The sequence below is a fragment of the Sturnus vulgaris genome, chromosome 8, assembly GCF_052056855.1.
Source record: "Sturnus vulgaris isolate bStuVul1 chromosome 8, bStuVul1.hap1, whole genome shotgun sequence".
In the NCBI taxonomy this organism is placed as follows: domain Eukaryota; kingdom Metazoa; phylum Chordata; class Aves; order Passeriformes; family Sturnidae; genus Sturnus; species Sturnus vulgaris.
The window spans coordinates 21,976,121-22,004,085 of record NC_142250.1 but is presented as its reverse complement, the minus strand read 5'-3'; the positions used below and the strand labels follow the sequence as shown (position 1 = coordinate 22,004,085).

Here is a 27,965-nt window from a genome sequence, read left to right as displayed (position 1 = left end):
TGGCTCAGGGCTTTTCTTCTGCATTCAGGAACTTTACTCTCTAACAGTATTCAATAATGCAATTAAGACTATCACTTTCCCTTTTTATAGCTACATCGAGTGATCCAAAAGCAGTCTGTGCCATAGCAAAGATCTGAGAGGCCACAGTGCAGATTTACCACAGAAACTGATACATGCCTATCTTAATTTTATCCAAGACAGAGCAATCACAGTAAGGAAAAATCAGGAAGTATTAGGAATCCTCCAATTTAGCCAAAAGAGCTTTTAGCAAAACAAATCTGGAATAAAATAAAATTGTACTTTTTCTGAGCAAATCTCACTTGGCATTTACTTAGGTAACACAGAGAAGGAAGTTCTGGAAGTTGAATTTACCTTACCGAGAGTGTGAAGTACAGACTGTCTTTTGCATCTAACAACACAGTAACACCATCTTCTGAGGGGGAACTGGTCTGCTTTTAGCAGAGATCTCACAGAGTCCTATAGGTGCAGCCCACCTTGGCTAAAAGCTGAATTAGTTATTTTTTTCTCCATGTGGCCTAGTTCTGTCTAGCAAAGTATTCGAATATTTGGAGTAGTCATGTTGATTTAAATAGAGAGACCTGCTTCTGGGAAGTTCAGTAGCATGCCTAAATGCTTTGCTAATTAGGCTGGTCAACTGCCAGTCCCTTTAGGATAGGAGAAGAATCTGAAGGCTTTGCCTCTGCACTGGCAGAAGAGTGGGAGAGAAAGAGATAAATCTACTACAGATTCCCTTAGCTAACGTTACACAGCACTGTGTTATTTGTTTCTGGACAGATTTATAATGTACTTTGATGCTGAGCTCATTACATTCTTAAAAGGAATATTTAATAAGTCCCTGAAGAGAAGAACCAGAAATCAGAAGATAATATGCTCAGTATAGTAAGAAATTAAACAAATATTCATGCTACTTACATTGTTCAAAAAAACTATGGGAAACCATAGTGGTTAAATCTAAGTTATCCATTAATGGCTGCCCTGAGCCCACTCTCTAAAGCCCACTCTCCTTGTCCAGCAGATGCTGACTTGGAAGCTTGGGCTAAGACATGGTGTGAGCTGGTGCCTTACACTGCACAGGGCCACTAAGGCTGCAGGCTGCAAGGAATTTGTGAGGCAGCAGGATGGATGGAGGCTGGGCAGGGAGTACAACACTGCTGTGTGAACTCTTGCAAAACAGAATTTATACAGCTATCTTGTCTTTTTTATTGAGCTACCCAGCTGAGTTTTTATTGAATTACACAGTTAGGATGGTAGAAGAGTTCACTGTAAGTGTGGTAAGAGCTAATTCAAGAATGAAAAAGGAGTGAAGTAAAAGCAGATGTTCAGAAAAGCAATATTAGAACACCTAAACAGTTCTGTTGGCATAATGGAGTAGTCATAGCCTTGCTATTATTATTAGTCTGATCAGAAACATTGACATCCAAGCTCTGCTGCCACACAGGCCAAGTGCACAGAATTACTTAAGACAGAGATTTGTATGTATGGACACATAGTCAGCTTGACACAGCCCTGAAGCTCCTCCTTTAGGAAAGCAGCCTGAGGAACCAGATTTAACCTTTGGTTACTGACTTACTTTGTAAATATACTTTTTCTTGACAAAAAAACAAGGAATCCATGATCGTGTGTTTGTATTTTGAAATTGCCTGGTTACTGATTCTTTTTAATTTCTAAGTTACACTTTGTCCAGATACTTTAGACAGAAGATTTATTGTCAGTTCGGTTTTTTTTTCAGGCACACTTCCAATTAATTCCTCTTTTAAATCCCTGCTTCTGCTCTAGCTGTTCCTAGCACAAATGTGAAGGCTTAGGTGACATGATACTCTTTGGACAGGGGTTCCAAATTCAAACTGTGACAAGGCTTAATATAGCCCCTCTGTGTCTATATTGGGAGGAATTGTGCAAAGCAGCTGGCCATGTGGTTATTGCAAGTAATGGCAAAGTCTGATGTTCTTTTTAATTCTTATGCCAAGCACTGTGATAAATCTTAGAACATGGTGCCATTTGGATGCCTTCTGTGCATTGTTTAGGGAAAAAGAAGTTGAACGAAGAGAAACCACCATAAACATAATATGAATTATATGTCAAAAAGTTTCAAACCAGAAATTTTAAATCAGTAAAAGACCTTGATTTTTTAGGCAAAAATGGTGCTTTTGTTGGACTAAAAACTGCATTAGAAATACGGCAAACAAATTAAATTGTTATTCTGCACACAGGATGTTTTATACCCTGTTCTTTTGCAAAACACCGCAGCACTTAAAATTACTAAACTGAACTATTTACATAAATGTTAACCAAGAATCTCAAGCAATAAAAGAACTGCATATAAAAAGTCTAAGAATTTTTTGAATTTTGGGAGGTGAGGAGGGAATGTTTTCAGCAGCGACTGACAATTGTCTGCCACTTTGTGGATACTTAATAGGAAAAATTATATCCCTTCTCTTGTGGGAAAAGGTATGTTTACCAAAAAAGCTCCAAACAGTAACAACCTTTCCAGGGACTAGTCACAGAGAAATATCTTTCATAGTTTTTTGGTACCTTGATTGTTGTTCACATTCTGTCTTTCAATTCAGGCATCTCTAAACAACTTCTTAACTAGCAAATTTTCTGTCAGCTATTGGAAGGTTTTAAGTTACTAAGTGATTAAGAAGGGAAAATATGATAGAAATAATGGATTTTTTTTTTTCTGTTTGAGGCTTAGCTTGGACCATTTCTGTTGTGCTGTGTACAAAAGCAACTTGACATGGGCATTGACACTCCAGGATAAATTTGGAAGGAATTCAAAGCAGGGCCACAGTGACCTGCAGGGATTTATTTGAATGTTCTTTTCCTTTGCTATGTACCTTTTATTATCTTATGTCAATCTTCTGAGTTTATCTATGTGAAACTGACACTCTCTTATTTTTAAGTTGCTTCTGAATAGGGTGTAGAGCCTTTCCTTTAAAATATATGTTAATAGTTGTACATTTGTGCTACCAAATTGGCATGTGTTTGCAGTAGCCCCACTGACACAAAACCATGTTTTTGCACCTGGTGTGTTAGCATATGGAAAGGCTAATTTACTGATTCTGAGAGGCACTGCTTTGGAGTTCACAGGCTGCTCATCTAGGAAGCTGCCTCTCAGCTGCAACGGAGAATAAGACTACTCTTAGTAATTTTTCAGGATAAAGGAGTTCATCTCAGGTCCTGCTCTGTCCTCAGCAAACCCCTGACATGACCCTAAATCTCTTGGAAAGACTCACTGAATCAGTTCTTGACTGTCTTCTGTTAGCTACAAGTGGGAAGAGGCAAGGGTAAATCTGATCCCTTCCCTTTGTGTCCTCTGGGCAAGAATGGCACACTGAGTCCCTGTTATATTTCCTCCAGTAGCCTGCCTTGCTTCAGTCCAGGGATGAGTTATTCACACTGGAGAGTTTGTTGTGCAGATATGTGAGCCCAGCCCCAAGACTGGCACACAGAGCTGTTAGACACTTGCGACAAGAACAGCTCCTCTAATTACAGGGACAAAAAAGAAGAGGTAGGAGGAGAAATGTAATGTCAGGAAAACGTGCTTCTTAAAATGTCACGTGTCATTTTAGCTGTCACCTTTTCCTAAATTTTGTGCTGCATCACTTGAGGCACAAGGTGAAGGAAATAAAGCAAAGGAAGGGCAGTGGCCAGCATCTCCTCTGAATTAGAGCCCTTGTGCTTAGCACTGCTCAAGGACATTAAAAGATTTTGGTATTATTTTTAAGTAACACCCAAGACTGAATTTCTGTCAGAGTAATGATGTTTAGATAATCCCAAATGTGCTACAAAACAGCTACAGTGAAAATACAGAATTTATGAAGACTTAAAATTTCCCTTCATATTTAGACAATGTATCTAAATTATTTTTGCTGGGTTCTTTCTTGGCATGTTACATTTACATTATGACATTTGTAATGGGAGAAAAGGACCAACATGAACTGGCAGTGCTCCCTTCTGGGTCTCTTTTGAAGAAAATGTATGACCCCATAAAAATAGGGCTCTGTCATAGCATCTGCTCAGAGACAGAAGAAAGCCTCTAGATACAAAGCCTCTAGCCCAGTTTTTCCCTAGCTTGATATCCATTTCTTTTCATTGTGATTTCCTCCTGCTCTCTGCCTCCTACTCCAAGGTAAACCAAATTTAGTAGGCAATTCCAGACATTCCTATTCAAAAGTGTCCCCTGGCAGGAAATCAGTGCCCTGTTTTTCAGATTAAGAAAGAGCAAGCAAACTAAGCATTTTCTCAGGATGTATGCTTATATCTCACCCACTCTAAATCCATGCATACACTTTCTGCATCAGGCATCCTATCATCAGCCCTCTAAGCCTGGCTACCAAAGCCAAATTTAAGGTGGTTGAGTAGTCAATTATCTGCAAGAGTGAAGTCTCAGTGGGTAATTGAACCCATTTACTCGGAAGACTTAGAAAGAAAGAAAACTGGATTTAGATTTGATACTATATATCAGCAATGGAGTCACAATACATTTTGGTAGTTAAAATTACTGTGTGACATAGCAGCAGCTCTAAGAGTTCTACTGTACTTTGGCTACTGCAGGTTATTGGAGTGTGTATAGTCTGGTTTATCTGTAGGTCATGTTTCCTCCCTGCTATAAAGTCTTGCTCTAATTCAGATCTTTGACTATCTATCCCTTTTGATAAGACATGGAAACATCGTCATTCCGCTGTTAAACTTACACCAATATGAAACTGCAGGGAAAGTAGGTTTGCTCAGCTGGTCTGCTGAACCACTCTTTTCATAAACAGACAACACAGACAGATGCAATAAAGTATTAGGCAACACTTCATGAAACTGTAAATTCTTTATGGCATTTCTTTTCAGCATTACAACAGATTTGAGTTGGTTTATGCCATTTGAACTGATTATAGTACACTGGTGCTGAAGTACAGAAACCCACAGATTCAAAGGAACCTCATGCTCTGTTAGATTTCTGCAAACTATTGTGGCTGTGGGGATGATGCACAGTGAAAGTATAATTGTCCCTAAACTCGTATGAATGCATTTCTAAGGATCATCTTGCCCCATCAAGAAAAGCCTGGCAGGAGTTTCAAGCGGGAGCTCCCACCCTTGTTATTAGTTGCACTGTAAGGGTTATACACTGACTGTGGTAACATTGTTCAGGGAAAGTTCTTCAGGAGTGTAATTACTCTTTCAAATTAATATGGATAAAGAAAGGAAACGATCCTGAGAACAGAGGACCTCAAAGACCCACAAAAGCAAGAGACTCTATTGACTTAGTTGAGAAGGTATCATTAGAAATGTCAGCCAGAGAAGCAGGGCAGGGACTTTTTATATTTACGTGGTAGATGTTATTCATACTTCACACTAGTCTGATGTGATTACACTGGAGTAGGTCTCATGCAGTTTCATGAGGAATAGCTGTTTTTTATCAACTTTGCATCCAACTCTAATAGTTTATACAGTTTAAACAAAATAGAGATTAATGTTTTATTTTGATAAAAATGGAAGAAAGAATGTTTTGCTAACTTCAGCAAACTGATGTAAAAGTAAAAACCATAAATGTCTGAGTCCAGGAAGCTCCCTATTTTAGACAGAATGACTTTTCCTGCAAGAAGGATTAATTTTTGTATATGGCTATCATAAAAAGCAGGGCACAAGCATAAGCTTGGAATAAAAAGCTCTAGTATTCTATCAAGTATATTATGTATTTTTAAAGTTTCATATGCTGTTTGAAAACAGAACACAAAACAAGTATTGTATCACTTGCAAAACTTATAACAAGGGATGGTAGAAGTAAGATATACTAGAAGAGATATTAAATGCTACTGACCTAAAGGGCTGGTCTAGACCTTTGGATTTAGAACAAGATCAGTGATAGAGAGCATGGCCCAACCCCTGTGCATAGCATCTAGAAAGATGATTTGACAATAGTCAAGAATGCGTTTAAACTTGTGAAGCTTTAGGATGTAGTATGTGAATCACATTCTTGGTTTTTGGATGAACAGAAAATGAATCATCACTTCTCTTCCTCTATCTGTACTTACGTTGTGTTACATAAAAGTGCCAGGTATACAATTTTATTTTCTGGTATTATACCTGCAGGGCATGCATAACCTGATTTTGAAACTAGCAGCCCTCATAATAGGGTGTAATTTCTAAAACAGAGACATTCCATTGACCAACACCCCATCCTGCTTTCAACATTGTTGTGCTATGACTAGCAGAGGAGTTTCTCCTTAAATACCTTTTTCGTGGGATATTCAAACACAGACTGTGTGAATTATAAATGTGGCTATTATCTTGAGAAGCCTAATGTGCAATATCTGATGGCACTAATAAAAGGAATGCATCATTTCTTTGCTATCTGTTTTATACAAAACTAGAGTTTATTTTCTTTCATGATGTCTTTATCACTGCCCTGGGAAAAAAGAGCTACCAAGGGAGCAACTTTTCTTTCCGTTGGGGTACAGAGAAATTTAAAAAGTTAGTAATTTAAATGGCATGGAAAAAGATTTATTGTGCAAATATTTTACTTCCCTCCATTCCCTCACTTGCTCCCAAAGGACAGAACCACAACTTCCTCTCCCATAATAGCCAGTTGATATGGCCAGTCCCTGGCTTGGTGACAGCCAGCTCCTGTCCTATGAATAGGCTGAAAACTGCTTTGACAGGACTCCATCTCTCTGAGCCTATCCTGTTACAGATATGCATCTTTGCATGTATAAATATACTGCAGAGAAATATATGGGTGTATAAAAAAGGATCCAGTACTTCAGGATGGGTTTTCCCTGACCTAGGAGAAGGACATGAATGCCATGCCACCAATGCCATGTGTTATTTTGTGTCCCATCTCATTCTCTGCAAAGGGATCCCTGATAGAACTCTTTGCTGAAGGCAAAGAAAAAAGTTGGCTTTGTTGAATTTTGTTTTATAAATCTTATGTTTCCAAGAAGCACTCTGTTGGACATTTATTCCTTTAAGCATTAGAACTTCATTAAAAAGAAAAAATTCTAACTACCTCTGGATTAATAGAAGCTTTTTGCTTTCACCTAGTCTGGGAACTGTGGGAATCCTTAAAATCAGAAGGTTTTGGGAAAGCTGCAAAAAAGCAGGCCTCAGAAACAGCAGAACTGCAATTAGAGCTAAGCAGCAGTCATAAGATTTGTCAGCAAAAAAGTTAGATGACATGTAGAAAGCAAGGACAAATAGAACAATGGTCTGTGTATTTAAGCTTGGCTAGAATAACTCCCTAAGATGCAGAAAAGTATATCTAGCAAGATATTTGCAAGGTCTAAGCTTAATAATGGAGCTCTGTGCATTGTATTTTAAGGCTTACAAGCAGGTATTGTATTTGAAATAAGCAAGCCTTGTTTTAACCAAAGGTACGTGTACGTATAGTGCTGGGATAGAACCACTGTCAGTAAGCTTTTGCTTTTTGTGATTGGTCAAAAACCTTTGAAAGTGCATTGTAACATCACGTTCTGCAGCTGCTGCTGAGGATGTGAGCTGCTGGCATCTTCCCATTGTCCCAGCTGTGTAATGAGACTGATGCTGGAAAATAAAGAGCTCGAGATGTGTTCCACAGCCATCCTGTCCTGTTTGTGATTCTATGCATAAACCCGTGGCCAGCATGAAGAATAAAACCAGAATTCCTTTCCCCCTAAAACACTCGGTGATTTCTCTTCAGATGAAAGCCCTCAACTCCTCATACCCTTAAAGTGTACATTATGACTAGGAAATGCATGTCAGTGTCACCAAGGTGAGATCCATGCCTTTGCAGCAGAGTGAAGGGTAGATGAAGTTAGGGCATGAGCTGTGCTCATGAACTAAGTCCATCCATTTAACACAAAGTGGTTATAATGAACCAGCCAGGAGGGATGTGTGGGGGTTAGGTTTGCATTCAAGCATTAGGTTTGCATGAAGGGCAGTGGAAGGTCATCAGCATGGTTAGGGGCCTAGAATATGCTGCAGAAGGTGAGGCCGAGGGAGCTGACTTTGCTTAACTTGCAAAAGAAAAGCCAAGTTAGAGTGGGTCAGGGTGCAGCCTCCCACCACTTAGAGGAAATCGAGAGAAGATGGAGCCAGACTTTCCCTTGAGAAGTACAGCAAAAGGAAAAGAGGCAGCAGTCACATGCTGGAGAAAAGGCATTCCAGACAGATAAAAAGAAAAAATTGTTAGCTCTGGCACAGGTTGTCTGGAGAAGCTGTGTCCTTGAACGTGCTAAAAGCTCCGCAGAACAAGCAACCTGAGCAGCCAGATATAATTTGGAAGCTATTTCTGCTTTGAGGAGGAGACTGGATTATGTGACATCAAAATGCCTTTTGCAACCTCCACAATTCTATGACTGCAATTCTCCAGAGAAGCATGCAAGATTATTCTTACTGATTAAAACCATTTTAAATCTTGCAAAACCATTATTGCATATATGGAGCAAGCATATTTTGACAATAAACCATCTGTGTTCTGGGAAGTAGCATCTAAGAATAACCCAAAGAAACCAATTTATTTCAAATATATTATTTAGGCCACAAATCTTTCTACACTCAGGACCATAAGTACTTCCCCTTCCACTGCAGGATGAAAGAGGAGAGAACTGATGATGTTACAGCACTTGGATTGAAGAGCTTCATTATTTGCAGCAAATCTAAAGATGAAGTGAAGGTCTGCATGAAATTTGACCCATGTGAAATTGGGGAAATATACATTCATATACATATGTATGCTGCACCCAAAGAGGGATAACTAGGTCAGATCCTGGGAAAATCAATTTTTTTGTCTGAAGTGATTAGAAATTAAACTAAATCTGAAAGAGAAAAGATTCATTCATTCATCTCTTAGATGTATGCCATAGGGGAGCTTTTTTCCCCACATAGAAAATCCAAGAAAAACTTGGCACAGAATTTCACTGTACTGATTTCCAAACCCCATTCTTCCCTGTGATACACAAGACAAAAAAGACCTTGTAAGAGGACCTAAAATAGAGAAATGGATCATGTCTCTTGGGTGGCAGAACAAGAAAAGGAGTGTTATTCAGACCCTTCAAGGGTTTCTAAACACTCTATGTGAACATCTTGCAGCTGCTAGTTGGGCCACTGTCAGATATAGCAATGCTTATTCAGGATGAAGGTGTTATTCAACATAAATTTTATGGGAATGGTAATCATATTGAATAATCATGTGGCTCCTGCAAGTCTGTAGGGAATTGTGCACATGTGGATTTAAAAAATCACATTTTTCTTGAGAGATTGCAAAGAACGAGAATACTGCCCACATAGCTGATGGAAGTGTCTGCTCAACCAACATTTGCTTCTTTACACAACATTAAGCATAAACCAAATTGCATAAAGCAGCATTTCACTTACTGTTTTCTTTGGAAAAGACTATTCATCAGCAGAGGTAATTCCTTCACCTGGGCCTAGGGAAAAAAAGAGAGAATAAAGACTGATTATCTACACACAGCAACATGATCTATATTTATAAAATGTTTAGCCACAGATTATCAAGGTTCAACCATCTCAGGTGTGTGGTTAAAAAAAAACCCACAAAAAATGGAGGAAAAGAATGCTGTAATATTGAAATACTGCATTTATTTCAGACATTTGGAGAGCTTTTGCATTCTCAAAAGTGAATCTGGTCTGTATTTATAAGCCAGATTTATAGTCGTGTATAAAATATATGTATGTGTTTTGTTTTCTGCACTCTTGTAATACACTTCATGGAAAGTTCAGGTTATTCCAAGAATGAATACCTACATTTATGTTCTTCCTTCTTTTGTTTTTCTTTCCTTTTTTACTCTACGTTGCAGCAATTTGTAAATAATGTAGCATTGTCTTTATTTCATCTTACTACATTCTAGCAAAGCAATTATAATTCTAGAAGACTTCATTTTGCATAAAATCGTGCAAGAAATTTTGCTCAAAATATCCTGAATTTAATATAATCACATGACATTAAACATCTGAGCAGCCTGAGATATATTTTCTTGGTTTTTTCTGTGTCACTTTTTTCAGAAAGCAACACACTTCTCTGCCACTATACATTTGCAAAATGATGACTTGTCTACAATTGACCTATTTATCATTATCAGCCTTAACAAGATCAATTCAAAGCTTTCAGTTTCAAGGAATTTAAATGCCTTTGAATTTAACCTCAGAAAGTTCCAAGAGTGGCAAGAACTTGCACTATTGACTGAAATAGAATGAGACCTAGAGCCCAAAGAATTAGACCCATGTCCTGTTGCTGTAAGAAATCATGAACCCCATCCATCTTTGCATGTGCATTTTGGCTGCATGTTGCTTGCCATGCTCTCTAGGGGATGGTTGTGGCAGTACTGCAGTGAGGGCAGTGCAATATTTTTTCCTAGACTTTCTCTGATTTGCCGATTAACAAATGATTACAATTTGCAGGTATCTCAGTGAGGGCTTCCAATGGCTGTTGCATGTTGGATCTGGTTGAAACCCTCCCCCCCAGCCATGAGAAATGGGCTAATAAAATTTTTAAAAATATAAAGAATTTATTTCTTCCTTGTATGGCCTGTGCCAGTACTGAAGAAATTCCTAAAACAATAACACAGTTTCCTAGGACTAGTTTTCCTCGGTATATATTTGCAACCATACATAATTTTCAAAGTTCACCAAAGGGTTCTGAGAAGCAAGTAAAGAATATAGCCTTCTATTAAGACTTAATAAGACTTCTGCTCAGTTTATTTTATCAGATAAACCATTAAAAGTAATTTTGAATTTTGAAAGGCTTACAGGCTCAACTGACTTTCTATGTGCCTGAAAAATCACTGTTTGCCTCATGGTCACATATATAGAAAACTGCAACCCAACTTAATAGACAATAGACATTTACAAAGATTAGTCTTAGTAGCAGAGAATAAATATTGAACAGAAGAGCTCAAGTCAAGGGAAAAAGCTGCTGCAAACCTTGTGTGACAGAATTGTCCCTGTCTATTACCACAGATGTTCTTTTAGGTCATTAAAGCTCTTATTCACAGGTGTGTGAGGCTGCAGGAACAAAATATGTGCCAGCCAAAATAAGGTGGATATATTCTGTTTTCTAATGACACCAGCATAGTGCCACTGGCCTAGCAATTGGTTTTAGTTTCAAGCCCAAAACCAAATCAAAAGCTTCCCTGCTCAATTGCATATTGTAACTGCATTAAGCTAGCATTGCTCTCCATCCAGCAAGCAGCAAGGATTTCTCAAGAGATGCATTACTATGCAAGTGAAATGGAGATATTTTTTCCTCTCTAGACTTCTTTACCTATAAACGTGGTCATGACTTTACTTTGCTCTGAGGAAATATTTGCTTATCTTTGCTTCAAAAGGCTTTAATTAAATGCTAACAGCTCCTCTAGTCTTTCTGTACCATCCACTGCAATGTATTTCCTTTCTTCCCTCCTGAAGCTGTGGAGGAGGATAGCAAAGAAGCAGAGAGACCTGAAAGTCAGAGTAAACCACAAAATCCTTGCTTAATTACTCAGTTTCAGAACAGAGACTGAAAAAAGCAGTTCTTTCTTTCTCATAAAATGACAAGAGCCAGCAAACGGGTGACCAGAGCAGCCCATTGTGGTGTGGTAGCTGACAGGAAGGCACAATCACTCATTATCTGTTCCCAGAACTGCTGATTGAAAGGTCTTGGTTAGTTCAGGTGAGGTGAAGAATGGCAAGACCCGGAGGACCATCTGCATATAAAAGCATTACTGTGGAGCTAATACGGTATATTTGTCTTTGAACAGAACAGTGTGAACTCAATTGCCTGTTTGTCACTGACTAACCTCAATGAACTCCTTGAAAGTGAGCCTATGCTCTACATTGCATCTGGACCATCTAGGCTGCAAGCTGTTTTAGAAAAACATACATTTAAGGTTTAGTGAAACTATGGTAGCTATTATAAAACTGTGTGTTCTGTAGCTAACTTGTTGCAATTAACTTACTACATCTAATGTGCCACTTTTTCAGGGAAAGACAAAGAACAAGTCTGAGTGATCCATTTGGGTTTCCTTCTTACAGAAGCAGTTGGAGGTACAACCCCTATGATGGGGCTTGATTTTATAATCAGCCGTGCTTTTTCCAGTAATATATTTCTGCCATTGTGCACCTACAAATGTCAGAAAAGTTGATATGTCACAAAGTGCTGTCAAATGCACAGTAAGACTGTAATTTTTTTCCCTCTGGTGCTCCCATTTGTCAGTGCTATTTGAAAGGTAAGACAGACAGACAGATCTACATTTTAACATGCCAAACCAAAGTCTCTGGAAACCTGAGTCCTCTATAAAAAGCACAGCTAGGGAGCCATCACTGGCAAGACAAACTGGTGTGCTAACTCAGATAACCCTGGCAGTTTGCCTCAATGCAAGGATGCCTCCCTTCATGAGGAAAGAGTTACCCTGGCTCTGCACAACACCCTCTGCTTGTATTGGCAACCAGGAACTGGGACAGCAGTCCATGGCCATGAATGTGCTCCAGATTACCAATTAGGCACAAAGTTATTGTATCCAGTCTGTGTTTACTGACTTGAGCAATGATCTGCCCGTGAAAGGCTCTGGATCTCACTACTATTTTTTGCTAAACATATAACTTTAAACAATCTTTCAAGATGTTTTCCAAGTTGGGCAAAACAGGTATTGTACACAGCAGAAGCAAAATATTTTATAGCGCCAACAGTGCAATGAGCTAGTACATAGCAACAGAAATACGTGCGTGCAGATAGTGTGATAGAGCACAGCTGCTGCACGTGATCCCTGATAACACAGCAGCCCAGCTAGGCAGTGTTTGTGGGAAGCTGCATGTAGGACAAAGATTCTAGTAGCACAGACTCATAAAACTCCAGTTATTTACTCATTTTTTATAATGGGTATGTAGAAGGGATTTGGTAAGTGCCAGTCATGTGTCCAGTCCTCCCTTATACCCATGGGTATGTCTGGCCTGGTTTACTGCAGGTGGGTGGGTGGGGCTGAAAGTCTTCGTAGCTCCTCCAAAAGAAAAATAAACTTGCAACTAGTAAGGCTATTAGCAATGCTTCCAACACATAGATGATGTTTTCTATCACTTTCCATAGACAAACAATGAGGAAATATCATCTGCTTTTGAGAGGGAGCCAGCAATCACCAAAAGATAAGAGAAGGGAAAGGAGAGGAAGAGCAGTGTGAGCAGCAGGGATACAACTTGAGCAGTGGAGGACCAGAGAAGGTTGTCCTGAGTAACTGGCTCCAGTGAACAAAGCAGGACCTTCTAAAGCCTTGTCTGCATTGCCAGTTATTGCTTCAGGCTTCATCTGGGTGACACCTAGTGTCACGTACTGTCACAAGAGGCAGGAACTTCAGTCACCAAAGGGCAGAACTAAGAAACTGACGTGTTACTGTTTTATGAATACTCTCATTATATGTACAGAGGCAGATACTGATCCATGTGCCATGCACCCATCAGCAGGAGCCTCTAGCTTTTCGTGACTGTTCCCTCTGCTTATATGTAGCTTGAATCCAAGATGGGAGTGTCCTTGTCATCATCTGCTATGCTCACACACTATCGTCTAAAAAATTCTCACACATAAGCAGTAGAGCTTTTCTCTTAAAAATTTCTTTTGCTCACAGATCAAAAAGAGAAAAATCCTTTACTTCGTTTGTTCATCACTGTAAGCCCCCTTTGCTTCATGTAGAACATCCTGCTATTCATTTGTACATGGTCTCATCTACTGATAAAAGCTGTGAACTCAGAAAATCACAGTTCACAGATTCCCTATCTCATCTTGTAGGTTGCCTGCAAGTCATCTACCACCCTTGGGAAAGAATAGCTGAGCAGCAAGAAGGTGGCAGTGGAACTGTTGATCCCCAGAAGACCCAGAGAGAAAGTTAGCAACCAGGACACAGCAGTAACTCAGGGATGAACCTTCTCTAGGAGGATTACTCACAGCCTGCAGAAGCACGCTGTCAGCTGTGGGCTGTCCACAGCCCCTGCAAGGGCTGGGAGGTGGGACACCAGCAGCGCCACAGTATTGCTATGGTTAATGCTGCGGGGGGCTGCCTTCCACCAGTTTTGGTCCCCTTCCTCTGGAAAAAGGCAGTAGATAAAATGTGGGACCTATAGCAGGGCCCGTCACCCTGAGACAGTGCACAGACCACCAGGTGTGGGAGGTGAAAAGCCATTAGCACCATTCACATTAAATGCTCTTAAGTACTTTTTCACTGAGGACAGAGCCCGTTATATTCCAGGATGATGGATTTCTGGCCCTGGGAGCATTACCTTACAACTCAGGGTCTCAGTTCCTTTCCAGAGAAGCAGAGAAGTCTGCAATTGAGCACGGGTTTTGTTGCACGGGACGAGGTCCTTTAGCAGCCCCGCATGGGCACGCGTGGCATCCAGGGCACGGGAAAAGCGCGTGCAGCGGATCCCGGCGCGCTCCCTGGCTGCTGGAAAAGGCGCGTGCTCCAGCCAGCCCTGCTCGGAGCCCCGCGCGCCCGCAGCTGCTGCTGCCCTTCCCGGAGGACGAGGGAACAGCGGCGGCCGCGGGCATGGACAGGGCAGGGCTCCGGGGGTGTGTCTGCCAGGGCAGCCCCGGCCGCGTCCCGCCCGCACCGCCCCTTGGCCGCGGGCCCCGGCCCGGCCCCATAAAGCGGCGGCGAGCCCGGGAGCGGCGGCCTCAGCCTCAGCCCTGCCCTGCTCCGCACCAGGTAAGCGCCAGCCCGGACCCGGGACCCGCTCCCCGCCGGGCACTGCCCCCGCTGCTGCCCCTCCGGCCGTGGCGGGGGGTTCGCATGCTTGGCTGTCCTTTGCTATGTCCGTGTCGCGTAGGCTTCCCCGGCCACCACCTCTTTTTTTTTTTTTTTTTTTTTTTTTTTCCCTGACACTGCAAAAGCTCGGTTCGCCAAAGTTGCGGAGAGATTATTTCTGAAGCTTTAGTTCTCTTCCTAATAAAGAAAAAAAGCAAAAGTTGATTAATTTGATGTGGGTACTCTCCTCCTACTGCTTATTATGGTAAATATTCCGCAATAAAGGGGAAAAAAAAAGCAAGAAGATGGGGCCAGCACAGCTTCTGCTTTATTTTTAGCAGGGCTCTGGAATACCAGTGAGAAGTCTGGGAAGCAGAAAGCCATTTCTTTAAGTGACAAAGCAAATGCCTTTCTGTGACTTGACAAAACTCTGCATTTCCAGCAAGGACTGCATCCATCTCGGCAGGGATGTGCTACAGTTGAAGCCCCTTTTTAAAAATATTCAAGCTATCTGGCCTTGAGTGGGCCATGGCCTTGGCACAGTAATTTTGATATCAATCATCTGGGAGGCAAGGTTATAAAGTAACTCTTTACAAATAAAACTGTAGCATTCTTACTGAATACTTGCAGTAGACTTTCAGCATGGTCTTTAGGCATTATCAGAAATTGTTTTAAAGTCAATTCTTGAAGTCTAATGAGGTGAAAAGATACTATGCCCCTCTCTTCTCCCACTTTTTTTTCCTGCTTCACCTAGCAGTTGACATTAGCAGTGGAAAGAGCCCTACTACTTAGACCTGGGTTTGTAGCTCATAAAAATATTTATAAAGGTGCTTTAGTATTTTTATTCAACCAAACAAATGCCTAAAAAGATTGACTAATAGTTGTTCAGAGCCACAGAATGATGGTTCAGTGTAAAGATAGATAGATAGACTCCCATCTGATGCTCTGATGGGATAGGCAACTTGCTTAAAATAGTGCTGTCTGTGCTCAGAGATAAAGCAGCTGATCCAGCCTGTTGGAATTTTAAGACCCCCCTCAGGGCCTCTGCAAGGGAAGCTCAAGTGGATGAGCACTTCCACTTTAACTGGATCTGTTTAACTTGTGACTAGAATATTATTTTCTGTATTTTCAAGAAAATATGTTCAATCAGCTTTCACTAAAATCTCTTTTTTCAGAGGTTTGAGTGAAGAAGGGAGAGTAGATTTGAATTGAAGGATTGTCAAGAAATGACTGACTAGTCTCACCCCGGTTCCTTAGGTAGAACTGTCAATTTTGATTTAGGCTGCATTGTTTAAAGCTATGCAGAGATGAGGCCTTGAATAACTAAGAGAATGGATGAAGTAAATACGCATTCTTGAGAAGCTTCTTATCTGATGTAATAAAAGATAACATGGTGTGTCTCTTTTCCATTCAGAATGATACAGATCTTGGACCCGAGGTCCTTGTCCAGCTCCAGCATGCCTGTGGATATGGCCATGCGAATTTGCATAGCCCATTCTCCGCCGCTGAAGAGGTTTCTCAGCCCCCTCGAGGACTGCCAGAGAAACAACTTTGTGAACAGACTCAAACCTCTCCGGCCGTGCCTTCATGTGAAATGTGGCTCCCAAGATGAGAAGAGTGACTGGAGCCACTCACCAGCCCGAGCCAAGAAGCGTGTTGTGTTTGCAGACTCCAAGGGGCTGTCCCTGACAGTGATCCACACCTTCTCCGAGTTCCCGGAGCCCCCTGTGTGGGATCTGCCCTTTGACCTCTTAGGCATTGAGGACAGAACATCTGACTTAAAACTCCATGAGGAGAAGAACTTGATCCTGGGTTTCTCTCAGCCCTCAGCTGACTACCTGGACTTCAGGAACCGTCTGCAGAAGAACCTGGTCTGCCTGGAGACCTGCACCCTGCAAGAGAAGGTGCTGTCAGGTACTGTGAAAGTAAAAAATGTGAGCTTTGAAAAAAAGGTTCAGGTTCGTATTACTTTCGATACCTGGAAGACCTACAAAGATGTTGAGTGTGTGTACATGAACAATGTTTACAGTGATTTTGAAAATGATACCTTCTCATTTACCATTGATTTTCCTCCTGCCATTTCCTCCGAAGAGAAGATAGAGTTTTGCATTTCTTACCAAAGTAGAGAACATACCTTCTGGGACAATAATGAGGGTCAGAATTACAAAATTGTACACGCAGAGTGGAAGCCAAATGGTGTTCAGATACCATCTGCCAAGGAAGGCTATGTAGATCTTCAGACTTCAAGGAGAGGACAAGAGAGAGAACCTGATCAGCTGGGCAGTCCAAGATTGTCCAGTGGCCTCTTTCCCCAGTGGCAGAGCTCGGGTCAGATTGAAAGTTCATTACCATATTGGTGACCTACACTACCGAGGAAACATCCTTCCATTGGCAACAGAACACTGTTAGTTTTCTGGTTCACATACTGCATGGTGAAACCACCTGGCAGGTTTTGTTTGCTGCCTGAGCAAATCCACGTTCATTAGACTGTGGAACTTGTTAAACCATACTATGCTCCTGGAGTTCTTAGCCAAGCCTTATCCTTGGAAGGAAAGAAACCCAAGGTGCAACTCGTGTATGCCACGTACTATAGGAGTAGCATGCCTGTATCACAAGTATATGCTGCTTTCTTCCTGCTGTCAGCTGTCCTGCTGGGTGTAGGAGAGACTTGCAAAGTCGTATGGAAGGCAGTGGTGTCTCAGCGAGCTGTAGTAACTGTGTGTGAGAGTATGTGTGTGTGCACAGGGATGGAAACAGGATGTCACGACTCCTTTTGCACCTATCAGGAGTGCAGTAGATGCTGTCAGGAGGCTTGCTGTGCCTCTATGTGCTTGTAGCAGAGGCAGGTAGGGATGCATGGCAAAGATTTGTGGCTTCAATACATGCTAAAGAACTTGGAGAGGATAATGGAAAAGTGGGAAAAGGGGAAGAGGTAGAATGTGCTATATAACTTGGAGATGTGCAATGTTCTAATGACTTCTTTCCAAAGCTGTTTTTCTAAATCTCAGAGAAAGATTTATGGAATAAAAAGGAGACTAAAGAAAATAATGCAAAGTGAGTAGTAGATGTGACCACTGCTTTAAGAAGGCACCTCTGTCCTTACTGTCTTTTTGAAGCCTTGCATTTGATAACAAATGTAACCTTGACTTCACCATCCTTCTTATTTAGTTGGCAAATGGTTGCCTTTCAATGTTGAAAGAAAAATGTGCCTTTGAAAAAATTTTAAAGCCACCCTAATATGTCAAAAATGGGTTAGGCAATTTGTGAATTTCCTACTCTGTAGGATCGTTAGGTGATTCCACTCATCGCCTGATCTAATCTTACAGCATCTGATGGTTGAGTATCCTGCTCCTAATTGCAATGTTAGCCATGACTTTTCACAAGTAACATAGGCAAGGTCCTTCATATTGAAGACAGTGAATTAGCTGCACTTTGTGAGAGCTAATTTCTTTAAAAGAGCAAGGTTGTTACTAGTTTTTTCTAGACTGAATATAGTCTTGCACATAGAAAACTGTTCTGGTTTATTTTACCTCATTTTTTAAGTTTGTTTTTTTTTAGACTTTAGTAAACTAATATGTATTTAGTATCTGTATGCTTATAATTTAGCTTTCTGAGCTGTCAGACCCTAAATGTTATCTGGGTTTCATGCAAGACTTGTGTGAGAAATTGTCCAGTACAATACTCAGCAGGTGTGAATGCTGGCACACCTTTTAGCTATACAGAAATGGTGTGAACGTCAAAAAATAAACCAAATTTTTGTTCACAGCTAAGAAGTATAATAGCCGGAGTGTGAAGCTACTTGCAATGCAGCAAGATGTTAAATATTAACGTGAAATAAGCCTCCTCCACTAATTGCACTTTTCATTATGCAACCTCTGCTGTTATGTGTAAACTAGCCATTTTAAGAATAAATTTTATTTTGATACATCTGGTTCCCACTGTGTCAGCTCAATCTATCTATTTTCTCAGCTTCTGTAAAAAACAAACTTATCCGTGATACAAGGTACAACCAGTTTGTTCTGTGCCATGGGATCTGCTAAAGCTGGCTATGGTATGGCATCTCAGGTCAGAAGCTGGCATTATCCTGAAAATTAAATCCAAGCTCTTCACTAAATGAGAGATCCTCTAAAGCATTCACCTTGCAAATTGTATCATTTTAAAGAACACTGTATCTCACTAAATTTACTTGGGATAGTTCGGTTTGACCAGTTTTGTCAAGGATCTTGCTGTGCTGTGGGCAAGTCTGGCAGGAGTGTGTCTTAATCTGAGGGCCAGACTTACCTGCTGAGCTGGAGCATATGTGATGTGTGGATGGGTGAAGCTAGACAGCAGCACTTCATGTTTTCTGGCTTGGTTTCACCTTGACTTGGCTAGTTGTGCTGCCTCCTGCAGCTATGCTGCACTTTAGGGTAGTGGGAGGCTGCACCAGGAATCCATGGAACTGCCATCAGTCCCAAAGGACTCCCTGCAAAATAAAGTGTCTGCTCTGAGCCAGCCATGCATCTCTGATGCTGCAGCGTGGCCTCATAGGCACTGAGAATGGAGAGAAGGGTGGGGGTTTCCAAGGGCCCTTGTCCCCTGGGGCATGGGCAGAGGGTATCCATGGCCATGGACAGCTGCACAGAGGGGAATTTCTCAGTACATTAACTCTCTGACAAGATGCAGTTTAATTCGGTCAGCTGCACACAAAGTCAAGCGTTTCCAGCAAGAAATCTAGCTTTAATTGTGAAAAAGCAATTCCCAAAAGGCAAAAGACATAAAGCTAACAGGAAGTCGCTGACCTGAGGAATGAATTTAGGGCTTCCACATGGCTGGACACAGAGCCCATCTACCACTCCCAGACTCAGTTACTAAGTACACTGGGTCTTAGTGGGCAGGAGCTTGTTTATACTGGACCACCAGGTCCCTGCTCTAGAAGAAAAAGTGAACTAAAGAGAGATTTGTAATTTAAATGGTTTGATGGCTGCTCTGCCTCAATGTGAAATTTGGCTTCAACAAACCAGATGTAAGGCTACTGCGTAAAGCAGAAGCTCCCTAGCATGAGGAAAAGCAGCATTTCTTATCCTCCAGCCAGGCTTTGAGACCAGCCAGCCCAACTGGCCTGCTTCTGACTGAGATATAAATCACTGAAAAATACCAGAAGACAGATTCCTTTGACCAAGCCTTGGCTTTAAGCCAGCTGCTTTGAAAGATGCCTTGCAGGGTCCTACTTACCCAGCAGAGAGTCAATGTGGTGCTGCAGTGTTGCTCAGCAGCTTCAAAGCCCTCCCTCAGCTGAAAGGAGAAATCCTTTGCCCTTTCTCCACTCCCTACCAAAGCAACAGTTTCACTCCTTCCTCTTCTAACACAGCTCATGTTTAACACTAAAGCTCACATCCATCAAAGAGGTAACATGCTCCTGAAGAAAAGTATTAGCAACACTAAGGTATATTAACTAAGTGAAATACTAGTCTTACAAATATTTTTATCAAACATTGAGAAAACCAGCACCGTCGGAAAATTGTCTTAGCATCTTAGATGTTGCCCTTTCAGATATATCTGTTCCAAACCCTGAAGGTATAAATCAGATGTGGTCCTTGAAAAAAAGCTTGTAACCTGTGGCATCATCTCATTCTCTTAGCAAGTCACTTTTTCAGCTGCACTGTAGGTCTCTATTTCCACCACTAATGTGACAGCAGTGAATAACTGGATTCACTCCTATACCTCTGCAGTGTCTGACTTTCAGCTATAGCCTATGGGTGGCACAGTATTTACAGATTTTATTCTTCAAACATGAGTGTTTCAAATTGGGTTCCTAGTAGCTGTGCTCACTTTTGAGAAGCTAGATCTAATTTTGCTTTGCAAAATTAAATTAAAATTTGCTGGTGTTTTATATTAACAAAGATCTATTACCCTGGAAGATCAGTGTCTGAACATTTCCTGAGAACATAATTAGAATTTTCACAGGCAATTAGTGAATGTCTATTTCTGTAGTTAAATATAGCTAAGCAAATCACCACAATTTATATGGTAAATCTGGTATGTTAATGGTAATGTGGTAGATTTTAAGGTATTAAATATGCATAAAACAACAACTCCCATCTCTCTCAGACACTTTTGAGATTTAAAATGAAATGTAATCAAGAATAAAATATTTCCATGAGGCTAAAATAAAAGAAAGTAAGAACGTGCTAAATCCTCTTGAGAGATCTCTGCTGTTTCAAGAACCACCTGTACTTCAGCCTTTCCTGGCTGGCATTCACTTCACCTATTCTTACAGCCCTTGAGTAATGGTGGCTTCCAATTATTCTTTCCTCATTTTAAAAGTCTCCTCAGGTCTTAGCCTGATTAAAATTAAGCTCTTAGCATCTTGTTTTATTCTGCATAGGCAAGAAGAAACACCTATTTCTTTCTTTTTACAATAGCCTGTAATGGCTTGAGAATAAAGAATAGCTTTCTCTCCTCTCCCCACATCCCTTCTCTAGGCTATGTAACACTTCATTTCATTAAAATGAACATTTTGCCTTTTCATCCTTTTTTAGAAAGGACCTGTTAGAGCTTTGAATTTTCCTTAAAGCAGAAATATCACTCTTGACTAGCTCTGGCAAAAGCCTCATGGTGTGGTCCTCAACGTCACCAATGAAAAACTTAGCACAGCTCAGTACCCATTTTTCATTGCTCAACTGGCTTCACATATCTCCTTCAGAAAGGCCTGGGGAATGTACAGCTCATTTCAGTGCTCCAGAGCCTGTCTGTGAAGCTCATGACAGCTGGGATTGAATCACCAATGCACTTCACTGGCCCTTTATTTTAATGATGGCATTTCCTCCATTAAAAACATTTGTCTTTTTCCTGTTCCTCCTCCCTGTATTGCAAACTGAGCTACTCCTAACACTCCAGCCTTTATCTCTTTTCTGGAATAATCATTAACTTAGTGAGCTTTCCTTTCTTCTACATGAAGCTCAGCATTCTCTGCTTCTGTAACAAAACTAATGTGATCTTGGCAGGATTGGTGCAGAGAAGACCCACTGACCTTTATTTTTGTGCTGCTTGCTGCAGGTGAGCCAGTATCAGTTTTGGTGAGTGCACCTGTGAAACAGTGAGATAGGAAATGCCAGGGTTAATTCTGGTAAGGCAAAGGCTGAGCAGGGCAGGGTGGGGCTGCTCTGAGGCACTGCAGGATGAATGCACAGTCCTGCAGCTGTGTTACAGTGCCAGTGCTCTGAGCACAGGGGAAAACAAGGCTGCTCCACAGCTAAGGGCTTGGCTCTATGGCAGCACGGACTGGCAGTGGGATTATGGTCACAACAAGCTAACAACCAGGTTCAGGGCAAAGGAGTAAGTATTGAACAAGCAATCAAACATAGCATAGCAGAAACTGTAAGGGTGCCAGACAAAGAAATCGGTCTACAGTTTATTGTAAAAAGAAATAAATGGGGAAGAACTAAATAATTTTTTTGCCTCAAAGGTGTTTTTGGGGAAAAACATCTGCTATCTCTTCATATTTCATTGTCATTGTAATATTTTGTATGCTTTTGGACTTGCAGCACTTCAAACATTACTTTCAGGAAGAACATGAAAGCAGCTGTTTCTACAGACTTGGTGGCAATGAGAATGCTAGGGCAATTCCCCTCACTTGCAAAAATGGGAGAACAAAACAAAAGCCTTCACACAGCAAAACTCCTGCCCTAAATAGTCCCCTCATCCCTGAATCACACACACAACAGTAGTTAACCATCAAGTCAAATCTGTGAAATTGTTATACCAAAAGCAAGCATCTCAATTTTTTTTTCAAAAAATGTCCCTTACTGCTATCCTTTTGAGAAAACAACATCTTAACAGATGAATTCAGAGTATGCAGCAAGCATCAGTAACTGAAATCAGTGGAAGGTCGGGGTGAGGTGCTTTTTTGTGTGTGTTCTTTTGGTTTTTGTTTGTGTTTTTGAAGTGCTTTTCTTCACAGAGCTTTTACTTTTTCTCCTGCCTTCCCACTCACAATCTCCCTCCAGTTTTCCTTGCCTGGAGCTAAATCAATATTGAACCAGGAGACAGATAAATTCTCAAAGTGTTCAGCCTTACTTTGGCCCAAAAGTGAATAGAATTTCTAGAGATATACCAATTCTCAAACACAAACCCATAACATACCAACAAAGCAACAAACCAAACTCCCAGTTCTTGTTCTCAATTTAAAGCTAATTACACACTGCAGGTGCCAAGAATGTTATGGTACAGCACAGACATCTTTGACTTGGCTCTGAGCACCATAGCAAATCTACTGACCCCAGGAAAATAAACTGAGTCTATAAACTCAGAGCTCAGTCACAATCATTACAACCCACCCCTCTTCTACCCATCAAAAACTCAGGTCACACACTGATACAGCACAGAAATACACAGGAGCTGCAGAGTTGGATGGGGAGAGTTAAAAGTGAGTTTTGTGTTCAGGTGACACAGTCATATGTCAAATATTGATACCCGTCAAACTCTCCATCTAGCAAAGGCAAGTAATGGAATATCTCCTAATATTTTCTGCTCCACTTCCTCATTTTCTTGGAACAATCACATTTTTCCATAGCCCAAACAAGCTTGTGGTCTCTGTGTCTGTAACTATCACCTCAGCAGCTGCACCACCAAAAGCATTTCCCTTTGCTCTGCATTGGGAAGTCAGGAAAAGTCAACTTCCAAACCACCCTCCCCATCCCTAGAGTTTCTTTTCTTTCTCTATCAGGTTGAAAAAAAATCCTCATTTTGTTACCTGCCATAATCTTCTGAAAGAGCATAGTTGTCTGAATTTCTGCAAAATATCACTTTCAGAGGTCTGTAATTATCTGTATTCAGGAAGGACACCCAGCAGGATATAATCCTAGTACAAAGGAACTGTCTACTGGTGCAAAGGTGATCCCAGCACCTTGAGATAGGCTGAGTTAGGATCCATCATAGCTCCAAAGGACAGGAACCAAGAGCCACTTCCAGTAATGGGAGATGGAAACAGTTTTAGGGATAGCTGTTACTGCTGAAGCAAATTGTGATCCTGGGGGTGGTGGGTGAGTGCTGCATTAGCAGCACTTGAGAAAATGGGCATAACAGGTGCTGCTGGTATGGCACACATGCTGGTTATTTGCTAAATAACAGAATTATATTCCTTCTCCTCCATATCAAACCTTTATCATGCTGAAGAAAAACAAAAGGTTTACTGGGACCAGTTGCCCAACTTTGTGCATTGAATCATGGTGAAAGCAGGAGGCCAAGTGACCAACAGAGAAGCAGCTGGGGCTGTGCTGAATGCAGTGCAGACCCTGCTGGAGTAACAGCTGTGGTACAGAGCATCTCTACTCAGCTTGAGGAGAGCAATCAGGACTATGTGATATGAGTCTGCTCCTCTATGGCAAAATCCATGTAATGCTGGCCACGGGTTTATGCACAGAATCACAAACAGGACAGGACGGCTGTGGAACACATCTCGAGCTCTTTATTTTCCAGCATCAGTCTCATTACACAGCTGGGACAATGGGAAGATGCCAGCAGCTCACATCCTCAGCAGCAGCTGCAGAACGTGATGTTACAATGCACTTTCAAAGGTTTTTGACCAATCACAAAAAGCAAAAGCTTACTGACAGTGGTTCTATCCCAGCACTATACGTACACGTACCTTTGGTTAAAACAAGGCTTGCTTATTTCAAATACAATACCTGCTTGTAAGCCTTAAAATACAATGCACAGAGCTCCATTATTAAGCTTAGACCTTGCAAATATCTTGCTAGATACACTTTTCTGCATCTTAGGGAGTTATTCTAGCCAAGCTTAAAATACACAGACCATTGTTCTATTTGTCCTTGCTTTCTACATGTCATCTAACTTTTTTGCTGACAAATCTTATGACTGCTGCTTAGCTCTAATTGCAGTTCTGCTGTTTCTGAGGCCTGCTTTTTTGCAGCTTTCCCAAAACCTTCTGATTTTAAGGATTTTCACATCCATGAGTGGCTGAATACTGAAGAACTCATCTCTGATATTAATTTTAGCTAATAATAGGAAAAAATAGTATTTTTTATTTTTGGTGAACTGCAAATGTCAATTATTGTGTTATTATTCTCAAGATCAGTTACGTAAATAACATCACATTTTATTCTATACAGTGAAAAATATGCTACCTCAAATATAAAATGTCATACAAATGCTACAAGTGTACATCCTGGGCATGTGCAAATTAAGGTGTCATGTAGCTGCAGCCTCAAGCAACTGACTGACAGAAAAGGTTGTGCTGGATTTTTCCCCCTCATGCTTCACTCATTATTCAGAAGGGGGAAAAAAAAAGAGGGATGAAAAGTGTTTCTGAGATCATATCCTGCTAGCTGGTTATTAGAACTCCCATCTTACTCCTGCCAGCTCCAGGAGAATGCCCAGGGCAGGGTCATGGTGGCTGTGAAGTTGTTCACCCTGTAATCTTTCTTGTCTCTTGTGATAGTATGGAAAAGAATTACTTTCTGTCAGCATGGCAGTGATGAAGAATCACAGAATCAGAGAGAGGTGATTCTGAACCACAGAATCACAAAGAGAAGACTGTGTAGTCATTTTATATAATAAGCCACTTTTCCTGGACTACAAGCTTAGAGAAGGAAAATTTTACCCTTTAGGTCCTATGGTTCAGAGCTATGTACCAGTGCCTTCTTCAGCCACTGGTGAACATATTGCAATGCCTTTACAAGGAATAATTAGGCAGAGACATATATTTATAGTTAATTATCTTGTTAGGGCAGCAAGAGCAGAATGAATTCCAAATGCAAAATATTGCCCCCCCCTTCCTTTCCATATGGGTTATATTAGCCCCTCTGGTGTTTGCTTACTCCTCTTAGGAGCCTTTTCAAGACTTCTCAGCTCTGAGATTTAATGCCTGGTATTGCTGATGTGCAGAATTAAAAATGTAAAGGGTATTTGCTACCTTCTGGTTTTAGATTGGCAATAGAGAAGATGGTCCTTGACCTGCACGAAAAGCCAGAAGGGCCCAAGGGACACAGCTGCAGTGTGAGCAGAGTGGGCAGAAGAAAGCCCGTGGCAGGGCAGCCCAGAGGGGTGGAGGCAAAGTCCCTCTGGAGCTACAGGAGCGACTGGAGGAGAGGGAAGCTGTGGATAAAAGCCCTATCAAATGTTCATGCTGGCATGGAGATGTGTTGAAGTGCTATTTCAGGAGACAAGAGTGGTTTTGTCTAAAGGCCAGGGAAAGGATTGGGTTGCAGCTTTACTGATATCTGCAGTTAGCCTTCAGTGGTTTGAGGAAAAAGTAAAACCCCATGATTTTCACTGGATGTTTCTGATGCACAAAACTAAAAATCTTTAATTAAAACAATAAAGAGAATAAGAAGAGTGTTTTTTCCACTTTCAGTGGAACATTACTAACAGCTCTAGCGTTTGCTTTTTGAAGTGGGGCACAGATAGTTTCCAGACACCATTCTACCTATTTTCCAATTTGTCTTGTTTACTGAATATTTTTTAAACCCTCAAGGCATAACTATTAAAGCAGTACTTACAAGAAAAGTTTCTCATTTTTGAAGGATTTGCTCAGACAACAGGGTTACCACACTACCCTTGCATGACTAGAAACCAGAATAAATTCCTAGTATTTTAACTCTATTTTTATACTGTTCTTTTGGTAAATAGAGCAATGTCATTCACAGGTATATAACCTGAGGCTTATTTGTCACAGGTTTAAAATAATCTTGGGACAGTGGCGGGTCTTTTTCATTTATAGTTTCATTTTTTTTTGTCAGAGCAATTTCTTGCCTTTCCTGCTCTGAGTCACAAGTTTGGGAGAACAGAAAGCACCTCCTGAACTTACATAAGGGTTTTTTGTGCGCCTTTCTAGAGACAAATCTGCACAGTGGTTTGGGATGCATTCTTTCTCAGTTGAAGTTCTGGCCTCCCACAAATAACTTTTCATGTTATTATGAATTTGCTGGGCTTGTGACTGCACTGGTGAGGGAGAAGTATCAGTAGGGCAGTTCCTCTTAAACTCATGCCAGTCCTGCTGGAAGTGACTTTGGCTCCTTATGTTCAAGCATCTTTTGTTCTCCAAAGGGCATTCCTTTTCAGCACCATGAGCCCACATGATTTCTTGGACAGTCTGGATTTTCCTTCACATAATGGTGCAAATTAAGTGTCTCTGGCCTTCAGTAAAATTGGGATATGTGTGACTGAGTCTCAAACTGGCAAGAAGCACAAAAGTGAAAAAGGAGGAGAGATGGTGGACTGAAGTCCCTGGATGTTTTCCACCATCCGGCCGTTAATGCTTGCCATACTCCTCGCTTCCCACGCCGGCTGCCAGGCAGAGCCCAGGCACAGGGGGAAGGAAGGGGAAGGCTGAGCAACCGAGGGTGGGGCTGCAGCTCAGTGCTTCTACAGGAAATATTCCTCTGCTCTAAGGAGCTGCTGAAATAGTTGTACTGCCAGCATCTGCTTCCTCTTAGACATCTATTTTACTCCTACATTTGACAGATGGACCAGTGATGGGGAGATGAGTGCTGAGAGCCTCCCCCTAATTTCACTGATTTGGAAACAAAACCGAGAAATACAGATATTTTTATCTCTCACTTCTTTCACAGGCATTCCACTCCTTCATTCAGCAAGGCCAGAGCTACAAATCAAACTTGGATTTTGTTTAGCAAGGAGTGGAGTAGAAGATGGAGGTGTAGCTGATCTAAACCATTTCACCTGTTTTCATGTTTCTGCAGGCCTGAGTATTTCAAACATAATTAAAATATATATTCTTGGTGCAAAGACTGCTTCTGAAGTAGAAGGAGCTATTTTTCAATATCCAGCTGAATTTCCAGCTCTATTCTGAACATGAAGTAAACAGTTAAGATTTCTCTTGGATAGCTCTCAGTTCTGTTGGTCAGGTGACACAATAATTCTGCTATTGTGCTTGCCCCTGTTCTTGGCTTCCTGCAATTTTTCCTGTCATACACCCTTGATTCCCAAACTTTCTGTAGATCTATTCTCACCTCCTGCCCTGCCTGAAATTCACAGGCTATATGTGCTAGTGTGAGTCAGCAGTAATTACACTTCATCCGTAGGAAAGACAGTGGTGAAGGAGTTGGAGGTGGTTCAGCAGAACATTTTATGGACAATATTACTCTGGAAATCACCACACCTGAGTCCTCAGGTTGAGGGCTTCACAATTACAGATCATTGTGTAATAGCCAGCCATCCTAAAAGCTTTCTGCAGCAGTCTGAAATTTGCTATCCCATTCTACTTCTGCCAATCGAAGCACCAAGGCA

At 41.2% G+C, this 27,965-nt stretch overlaps 2 protein-coding genes across 9 annotated transcripts in view; one reads left to right on the top strand and one right to left on the bottom strand.

Moving 5' to 3' along the window:
- Positions 1-27,965, bottom strand: part of LOC148223023 (uncharacterized) — a 53,986-nt gene that overhangs the window by 2,747 nt on the left and 23,274 nt on the right. For 6 of the 8 annotated variants that reach the window (XR_015805155.1, XR_015805156.1, XR_015805157.1 and 3 more), the window contains 2 exons: positions 21,730-21,785; positions 9,367-9,419 (listed from right to left, as the gene is read on the bottom strand). Coding sequence is in view for 1 of the 8 variants with exons in the window: in XM_088169124.1 (XP_088025250.1) it covers positions 9,367-9,419; positions 21,730-21,785 (109 nt within the window). In the remaining 7 variants the exon portion in view is untranslated. The remainder of the gene's footprint in view (positions 1-9,366; positions 9,420-21,729; positions 21,786-27,965) is intronic. The other 2 variants (XR_015805161.1, XR_015805159.1) reach the window with 1 other exon arrangement.
- PPP1R3C (protein phosphatase 1 regulatory subunit 3C) lies at positions 14,612-18,644 on the top strand. Its single transcript, XM_014875424.2, has 2 exons — positions 14,612-14,678; positions 16,132-18,644. Exon 2 carries the CDS (start codon positions 16,133-16,135, stop codon positions 17,075-17,077), a length of 945 nt encoding a protein of 314 aa, XP_014730910.2. The 5' UTR covers positions 14,612-14,678; position 16,132; the 3' UTR covers positions 17,078-18,644.